Source organism: Anopheles moucheti, chromosome 3, assembly GCF_943734755.1.
Source record: "Anopheles moucheti chromosome 3, idAnoMoucSN_F20_07, whole genome shotgun sequence".
NCBI lineage: Eukaryota > Metazoa > Arthropoda > Insecta > Diptera > Culicidae > Anopheles > Anopheles moucheti.
The window spans coordinates 49,039,255-49,049,505 of NC_069141.1; the positions used below are offsets into that span (position 1 = coordinate 49,039,255).

At 40.4% G+C, this 10,251-nt stretch overlaps 1 protein-coding gene across 1 annotated transcript; it reads right to left on the minus strand.

The window, feature by feature from the left end:
- Window positions 1-792: 792 nt before the first annotated feature.
- LOC128302784 (uncharacterized) lies at window positions 793-5,880 on the minus strand. Its single transcript, XM_053039635.1, has 3 exons — window positions 5,820-5,880; window positions 3,451-4,244; window positions 793-900 (listed from the first exon to the last, which is right to left on the minus strand). The coding sequence occupies exons 1-3, from the start codon at window positions 5,878-5,880 to the stop codon at window positions 793-795; spliced, it is 963 nt and encodes a 320-aa protein (XP_052895595.1).
- Window positions 5,881-10,251: the final 4,371 nt, after the last annotated feature.

The window sequence follows — 10,251 nt, forward strand, 5'->3', positions numbered from 1 at the left end:
AATTGTGAAGAAGTTTTTGAGAGTGTGTGCGTGAGGTTCATCCTGTCTCGAGAGCGTTTATCCCAAGTAACAAATATTTTCTTTCCCAATTAACTGTTCGTTGACGTTTGCCAACGATACAATAACACAAACAAATTGTTTTTTTTTTATTTTATTCACATATAAGTAAGCAACAAATTGGATTTGATGTTTAAAAATTTGCCACATTAACCCAAATCACACAAATTTGGCTGATGCTCAGTGAAAATTGCCTTCACCGATGGTGACATGCGCTAACCTTTGCTACCTTAGCAGGAGCGAAGACTCGCGTCGTATGTTCAGCATGTTCGTATGAACTCCACTGGCGTTATTCCTTCAGGCCTATGGAACTACTTTGTAGCACTTGCAAGTAAAATCCAAACCATTTATCCACTTGGGCACTTCAAAAACACACAAAACTTTACGTGTCTCCAACACGATCCGTCGTCGTCAACACACAGACAACACTAGGCTGTCATGACAGCCCCATCTCGACACAGCTGGCCACGCACACACCCTCATATTCGGGTGGGTCGAGCAAATTTCATGCAGATTTTTACAGAGGAGCTCATAAAATTCATCCTTCGATGAACGAATTGTCGTTTGGGAAATAACGTTTTTTTCATGTTCAATGTACTTATCTTTTACAATCGGCAAAACGGGCTTCAAATCAGCATTAAATTCATGTTGAAACGTCCTGTATGAGCTAGGAAGTAAAGAAGATGGATAATTGATGGATAATTAATAAGAAGCATAATATATAACTTACTTGACTTAGATGAAGTTTCGATCTAATGGCAAGTTTGCTGTGTCCGGAATGTCGCAGGTCCAGAGGGTCACGTCAGGAATGTTGTCCGGAACGCAAGGGACGAAGCTGTGATGCTTTTAGAAGATCGTTTTCGTAGAATTTGAGGCTTAAATAGGCTCTCAAGCTGAAATGTTGGAAGTGGATTCAACACGTAAACGGCATAATATTTATTGCATAAGGGAACCTACCTGTAAGCGGCTGGCCGAAGGGACGTGCGATCGCAATTGCTAGGACAATTCACAATCAGTAAATCTAAATGTTGTTAGCTAATGCTTGGAAAACTATGTTAAGCACAGCACATCGGAAACGCGTTGCAAATACAAATTGTAAACAAACTACTGTCAAAGAGTGTTGTGTACTTCGCTGACAGTACAGCGGACACTGTGAAAGTAAACATTTAGCACTACATATTTGCAGCTTTGTTGTTTGCACAAATTTCGCATTAAACCTGTTATTCAACTGTTTTTGTGGTTCAGACAATAAGGTTAGGGTGAGATAATTAAAATCTAACATAGATACTACAAATTAAACTAATTTAATATCCAACAGAATCGAATAATGGAAAACGAATCGGTGGACATGCTGAATATGTTGAAGGCAAGATTGCCGCATTTGACTGTTATTAGCCGACCAGCAAATGCAGCAAATGATGTGGTTGATTTATCTAAGTTTACTCCATCAACTACCAACGCGATACCAACATACGAAGACATTACCGCCAAAAAAACGATTCTTTCGTCCCAGTTAGCTCTGGCACCGGGTGTTGCAAACATACGACGCATTATACTTCAGGGAGAAGCTACTTACAGTGCAAAAGCGGGTCCTTCGTCTCAGACAGCGGCGTCTTCAGATAGCACTACTATAAGACGTGTGATACTTCCGCAAGAAGCTAACGAGAGTGCAAAAGCGGGTCCTTCGTCCCAGCCAGCTACGGTTCCAAGGGTCAATATTATAAAACGTGTGATACTTCCACGAGAAGCTACTGACAATGCAAAAGCGGGTCCTTCGTCCCAGCCAGCGGCGTCTTCAGATGTCACTGCTATAAGACGTATTACATGTCCGATAGAAGCTACGGGCAAAATTAAAGCATTTCCATCGCCCCAGCCTGCTGCGGCTTCAAATGTTACTAATATCAGACGTATTATACGTCCGGTAGAAGGTAATACCACAAGTACGAAAGCGGATTTAAAAAAATTGCCATCTTTGGGACTAGAAGACTTCAAGCAGCACGTCATTAAAGATTTATCAATTATTAAAAAATCAGTAGCCACTCTTAGAGTACAGATGGATAATATCACGGAAAACAGGTCGCAAACTAGTAGTTCGGCACTTTGTACGGATATTTTACCTTACGTAACATCAAAAGAACAGCTTGATGAGTTTGAAAATTCACTGAACTCTCCTGTTAACTTTGAAAACATAGCACAAGCCCTAATATCTAAGTTTAAATCTAATACTGAACCGAGAATCGTTATGAATGATTGCTTAAGACTGTTATTCAGCAGAGCTTTTTTAGTGCAGTGTTGCTGGCGGGGTGGTGGACACTGCGAAAAAATTCCTATAAATAGCTACCCAAAAATATTGGAGTTATTTAAACTTGTAGCTAAAACAGAAATTTTCGTTGTAACGGATGCAGATGTAGAAATTTTTTTTAAATGCAAACTAAAGAATGCTTATAGCAATTTCAAAAATTACCGGAATATCAGAAAAGGGTCGTGTAAAAAACCATATACGCGTGTAAAAAACAGTAAGAGCTAAGCTTGTTCGTTATAATTTTTCTTTTTTTTTTCTTGAAAACAATAGCCGTGTTCTGTAATGAAAACTAGTAGGCCAGATAATAAACAGTTTATGCAGGCTTTATTAAAATATTCCATGAAAATGTTGTAGTTATGTCAGTACATGAAACATGGTGATTTTAGTAACCATTTTCGTCGATAAGTCGATTTAAGTTAATTCGATCAGGTTTCGGAATTTTCGATTGGAGGTAAATATAAACGTTTAACGGAAGTTTGAGCATAACTCATGTTTATTAAAATAATGGTCGAGCGAGGTCCTGTAAATCATAAGAAAACCAAAAATAGCTGGCCTAGTACTCTCGATGTTTTGATTTGTTTTAAAAGCATTTAAACAAAGATTGTATTTCAGTGTTGCGAATTTGTGTTCTATTCTATTTCATTGCATTTTTCAAGTTGCAAGTTGAAAGATATTAATTATTAGGACAGCAAAGTGTGTAAAAGAGGGAAAAACATTTGGACTCCAGAATTTGAAGGTGAAGAGACAGCAACTAATTTGCACCTTATTTGGTGCAAAGGTATTTGCACTTCTCTGGTAGGTGTATCAGCGTCAGCTCGATAAATAAAAATGTCGGCAGATGAAAATTCTACGTTTTGACCCTCTTCAGTAAATTCAAAACTAAACATATCAGTAACGTATTCAAATCGCATTCCAACAATGATCAGCGATAATTCATTGCGCACGTTACTAAATTTTACAACCTCATTATTTTTTGTTGAAAACCACTCATCTCCGGGCGAAGCTTTTAACAATAAATCGGCCAATCGAATCCCTTTTCCGTTGTGCACTATTCGGGGATAGTCACAAACAGATGTGGCCAAGCTTCGAACATCCGCTCGCTCTTCGGACCTAGCAGCAATTTGCACACCGCATTTAAAACCTGATCGTACTGAGCGTTTTAATATTCCTAAATAGTTCTCGAAGCAATATGTCGAAAAACTATCTAGTGGACCGTAACGAAGAACATCTCGAGCTACATGTTGGAGGTTATGAATGTTGCTCGTCAAATGTTCTCGACCGAAAATTCCACCAAAATCCCGCACATACGTGTCTAAGAAAATAGATGCACGGTTCCAATGTTGGCGATGAAATTCTGTGGAATATATAGTTAGAGCGCAAAAATATAGCAACAAATGGTTGTACGCTCGTGAGTTTAAAATTTCCTCCATAACCACAACGCTGCCGTAGTGCAAAAATGAACGAAATTGCGATCCTTTCCATTTGTGCATATACATTGGATCTAACGTTTTCCTATTGATTTCCGAGGGAAGCCGTAGCGACGTACAAAAATTCGTTAGTAAGTCCCTTTGGGAAGAAGTCAACTGAGGAATCGTTAAGAATTTTCCATCCCAAATCCCATACAACCATTTCCTTGTCGCTCCGAGATCGCATAAGTGCAAACGGTCACTTGTAGGTACATCTTCTACAATATCAAATTGAACTAGATCTTCTAGAGGTGTATGCCAAGGCTGATGATGATCAACGCAGACTCTTGAGCGGAATTCGGCATCGGTCCTTAATGGCGCACCGACAGAATCTAGTACAATCTTATGACCGTTGTGATCATATTCACCAACGCAAGTACATCTTAAGCAACCATGCACTGCGTTATAGGACTTAGTTGCTGTAAATATAAAAATTAAATTAATCAGAAATATGCAGACAGAGATGCACTGAAGACAAATGTTACTACAATTAATTTTACCTTTTATAAATGCTCTTGCCGGAGAATCCGCAATAAATGCACGGATTTTAAAGCTGATGATTGTGGCGCCGATTCGAACCCCTCTTGCGTACAGCTCGTTTGCTTCCACTACGAGGGGACGCAAAAACTCTTCAACGCTTTTTGGTTTTCCTTTGCCAGAAAACACAGCAACCATCATTATTGGAGCATACTTTATCTCTTCCACCTTCATCAAAATGGGCCAAACTTCCATTTTGACGCTTTTATGGAGGGGAAGGCCGTCAACTGAGAATTGAACCGTAAAATTCCCAGTGTTCGGCGTAGAAGAGCTGTATAAATGAATGGTTTACATCATGTTTTCGTAACACACTTAAACAAAGTTAACTATAAAATAACAAAACTTACTTGAAATATTGTTGAAATGACTTTTCAATGCCTTTGTACCAATATTCACCACCAGGAATTTGCTTCATTTCCTGGCTTATAGTGGTACAAGTTTTAAGGAGTGTTCGACAATCTTTGGGAAGATCCAAGGTCGTGTTGTTTCTCAAAATTTCCAACATCTCGTTCACCGTATCACGAGGTAAATTTCTGTTCAGAGCTAGATGCCTTAAGCAATCTCTGATTGTCGAGTGGTTTTCGCAATTGTGGTAAGATTTTCCAGTGACGTTTCCCTCATTTTCGGGAATATTTTCCTCGCTGTCTGTATCTACTACAAACATGACATCCTCATCTGAAAGTACTGCTACAATTAAACAGCAAATACATATTATTTTGTAATATTGGACATAGTATTTTGTGCTAACGTACCGTCATGTGTATTTTGCATACACCTTCTTTTCCCATTTAAGGATGAAGTTGACGGGTTATCTTCATCACTGGTTGAGTTCGAATCTTGCAAATTAAATAAAAGACATACAAGTGCGCTATTGATTTTTGTACCAATAAAATGTGCGTTGCAACAAGAACATGAACGAATAATAAATCAAATTTATTATTTCAGTATTACGTACTACTTTCAATAAGTATTATTTCCTATTTTTATAATATACACTAGTACGTTCCACTGCATGTATTTCGTATTGTAAAACACAACATATCATAAAACACCTGAACACGGTATGCTTCAAATTACTTACCACATTGTGATGAAAAAACTCGGCTAGGTCCTGCCACTTCTTGGTCATATTCAGCCGAAAGCTGCTCCAACAGTTTGTCGCGCTGACGATAAGCTTTTCCAGTCTTTCGATTTTGTGACATTTTACACAATTTGTAATTATTTGCAACACCACTATCGCAACTGTTAATGTTTCACGTAAGAAAATAGACAGAGATGTGTTGACAGATTCAATTTTTATAACACGTTGACAAACACCGATGCCAAAACATTCATGAGATATGAAAACAAAACCAAATGTTCACTACAGCCCCATCTCGACACAGCCGGCCACGCACACACTCTCATAATCGGGTGGTTCGAGCAAATTTCATGCAGATTTTTACAGGGGAACTCACAAAATTCATCCTTCGATGAACGAATTGTCGTTTGGGATCCATGAACCTCCATCTCGGTCATTATCATGAAAGATGTTCTAAAACACTATAGTTTAAGCTATTTGCAAGCCCAATTTAAGCAACAAATGGTTAACGGATTGTTAGAAGACTTTCCCGTTTTTTATATTGTTCAATTTTCCCGTCAATTACCCTTAGGATTCATTACAGCGGATTACCCATACCGAAGGGCGATACGAACAAAGACTATTCCTTTTTCCATGCTACGTTGTTAGGTGTTATGGATTAGAACTTACACCAGCGACTGACCAATACCGGGTGGTTAGTAGTTTTTAAGCCGCTTAACCAAATGGCACACAAGGTGATAGGGTCCTGCGTGATTTGCTCTGCCACTCGTGCCAGTATCTCGTACGGTCAATTGAAGCCATCCGCACACAACGTCCATTTGATGTGCGATGGTCTTTGAAAAGTCACGCCAGTAGCAGTGGCAACCAACCAAATAAAAACCTCCGAAGAAGCGATGCAAACAGTTTAGCCGATGGCAAAGATCGTTAGGATTGGTTTAAATGCTCTGCGGCCGTTAGCATGGCTTCGCTTCATTAAGTTTTATGAAAGTTTACATCACGCCGGAGCACCATTTTCGATATGCTTTCGAGCGTATGAGTGCTTAAGTGCGTTGTGTTAGTTTGCCGGGTTTTCTTGCGCTTGCCCGGCCCGGCCTTACGATGATAACGATTGCTGCACACCCGCGGGGCGCATTATCTTGATGATTATGCTACGCGGGTAACGAAGGTGTTTTATTGCCCAATTCCCATCGATAGGGAATGCGGGAACATTCCCGTATGCTGCTACGCACGAGCGACACAAATCATGCACCCGAGAAAGCTCAACGGCGTGTCAACGAAGGCGTAAACCGATACAGGCGTGCCGTCAGCTTGACAGGGCAGAACAGCGGCGGACAAACACAACCGAAAGACACCCGCACGAAGGGGTTGCCCTTTTCCCTGTCCGGATGCGGTTGGGTGAGCTTTCGGAGGGAGGTTTTCGTTCGTTTTGGTGTTTTAGAATAAAAGTTAATTTGCCCAAACGCCACTGATAAGAAATTATGAATTCCGGAATCGCTTGCCAGCACCAGCACCGCCACAGTCCAGTTGGTTCAGGTTTCCACCTTGCTGGTCCGCTCTGTTACTGTTATTACACACTATTTCCTCGACTGCTTAACCAATTTTCATCGGATGTCAGCACGGTTTTCGGGGCTGTCGCCCGGTGCACGTCAACGAGACAAGGTTCCGTCCAAACTACACCGTTTTCTATTTATCTTTCACCTACTGTTTCGGGTCCTTCCCGCAGCACCCGGGGGGACGGGAAAGCTCAATCCTATTATGCGGCAGTGCTAGTTCGGAAAACGCGTGCGTAGATAGGAAATTATTTATTTTTAAACAACATCACCGAAGCAAATAGCCGCGCGCGGTTTATGCTGCTTCGCGAGGCTCTTAACAATTCGTGATGGGTTTTTCGTGAAACAAAAGCAAATAATCGTAAAAAAGAGTTATGAATTAGAGTACTTTGCGCTCTCAATTTAGACCCGGCCGGTTCGTTTTGCCACCCGTCCGGGCAGCCGTTATAAGTTTGATTATTTAATACGACCCTCTGCCGCCCGTTGGGCGCGACCAAAATGGGGTTGCGGTAAGTGAAAAGCACACAGGGTAAATATCGTAAATAAAGTACACCTCACGGTGGTCCATGGCAGTTGAAGACTGACTCGCCCCTTCCCTCGTTTGACCCTGCCGTTCCGTTATGGGGTTTGGTTGTCCTGGTAGTTTGGGAAGTAGTGTTCCGGTAAAATTATGTGCCGCTGGCTTGGGACGTTTTCGGGAGGTGAAATGTAAACCGGTAGCCTAATATGATTATTTTGTCCTAAAATGAAGACATATTTTACTACGGTGGGGCCGTTAGCGGTCGTACGCAGTAGCGGCGCATTTTTTGCCACTTTGCGTCTGATACGAAAAGCTACCGCGGGGCTACTTTGCATAGGAAAGCAAATTGGCTGGGGTTTATTGTTTCGAAAGATCTGCTCAAGCAGTTGTGCGGAAGTTGCGATACCGCTCAGCTCGTAAGTGCCCGAAACAATCAATATCCGAATGGCATCCAATTAGGAGCATGCTGATATGATGTAAGAGCATACTGTTATTAAAATATTGCTAATGAAGGAGCACAGTGTAGAGGTAGATACAAAGTAGACAATTTGTTGCTAAAAATTGGACTAAGTTTTTAACGTCCTTAGTATGATTTATGTTTCAATAGTCATCAAAACAGTTTTAAATAAAGTGTGTTTAACATACGTTTATTCAAAATAGACATACAATTATTTTCATATGAAATTATGCTTATACCAATAGGGATTGTATTAAGCACAACACAGGTTTCAAAACATTTCAAATTAAATTACAAAATATATCTAACAATTATTTAAATGTTTCATAAAACCATGCCACTGGGTAGCCATCTTGAATAAAATATATATTTTTACGGATTTAGATTTTTAAGTAGCACAATGAACTTACATTAATGTTATAAGCTAATGATGATGATGATGACGATGAAATCCTCTTAAACCTAACTAAATTTTCTCTTCAACCTTTACAAGTTGTTTTGATATTTATAGCTCAATAATTTCCTGATGGGACACGACTTTATAATTTCGAATTAAAAATTGAACTTCAACAAGTTTTTTAGCATTCCACTCAACAAATAGTAATTTCGTTACACAATACGAACATACGAACGTTACAGTTGCATTCAAGCGCATGTTTCACTACAGAGAGAGTGCCTTTAAGTACTGTTTGTACTTTTTAGTACTGTTTGTGCAAAACAATTTCACGAGTGGCTATGCGATACAAGAACTATGCGATACGCTTCAGGCCATACAAGTCCTCGAGGGAAGTCCTCGAATAGGCAAGCAAATTCAAAATTTTCATTTTTAATGAGTCAATTTACGTTTGGTTGCACAAACTGTAACACTTAATGCTCGTTACTTGTCAAGCTAGCTATAAAAAAAAACAGACGTGAATGCATCTCAATCGTTGGGTAATTTGAATTGCTTTCGAATACCATTTCGGTGATTCGTTTTCATTACTCATCCTTTTTTTAAATATTGCTTGCTCGATAGATAACAACTGCACTTGAGGAGGCTTGCTGTAACCGGTACGACAAAACCGGTATGATGAGCTTGAGAAGTTTTGTTTTCTCTGTTCCAACATTAAGGAAAGTGTAACATCCTGCGATGGTCAGTGAACTGCGCGACATTTCGGTTTTCGTACTTTTCATGTTTATGCTAACAAACGGCCAGTGAGAGGGCCAGTCTAGGCTATTAAAAAAGCTTCTCCCACAGTGACCATTGGCGATGGTTCGGGAGATGACAGTTTTATCGTTAAAATTTTGATGGACAACACAGACGTTCGCGGAGCTGCGGTGTGAAGTTCATTTCGAATGGAAAGGATCTCCCACCGAGGGTAAGCATCGTTAAGAGCCTCAGATAAATGGAGAGCGTTGTCAACGGAACGACTGGCGTTTTTCTTCTGCCTGCTAGGAGCTCCACTCCCGTAATACGGAGCGTCAAACCAAGGTAATTTCAGAATAGCATACTTCATGCCAAAAGCTCATCGCTGGGGTGAGGGAAACCGGATGGTACGAGCACGAAATGCTGGCAAAACTCGAAGAAAAACGAAAACAGTTTCCCATTAGCATGTTTTTAATATTTTATGACCGCTGCCATCAGCCGTAAGGGTGACTTCTGGGCTTTTATCCCGTTGACAACACGGTGACCATTTATTAATATGCTCAGCTTTTTTCGCCACTACGTTACGCTTCAAAGTAGCTGCTGGTTTGGCGCTGGCTGGCAGATGTAGCGATGTGTGTGCAAGGTGAATGGAAAGACGTTTTGTACCATAAGAAATCGCTGGCTGTGCGTTTTGTAGATTGGGTCCTACGGAAATCTCAACCAGCGGGTGAAATTTATGAAGCCCTCGTAAGATCTCAGTAGCCAAATCTACTGAATTCCTTTGTTTTTAGCTTTTTCTGTATCAAGTATCCTTTGAATGAGCGTCATCTTACAATTGGTCCTTCTTCATTCTACCAAAACACGTGCGGGGACTGTATTGACCAGATCGCGTCTCTTTTTTTTGCTATAACGATTATTTAGCCGTGTTGCCTATATCATAGGGTCTCTTTCCTGAGCCTCCAAACACACGAAAAAGGGTACGGACTCAAGTTAAAGAAAATTTTAAAATTAGCGAACCATCAGTCAGCGAAGTCAGATATGCGGGCTACATACGGTCCGCGGCAGCAATCAATTCGGCTCGCTATAGGATTTACCAGATTTATATGGCAAGAATCTATTCGTTAGCAAAACATTGAGCACCGGTAAGTATGACTT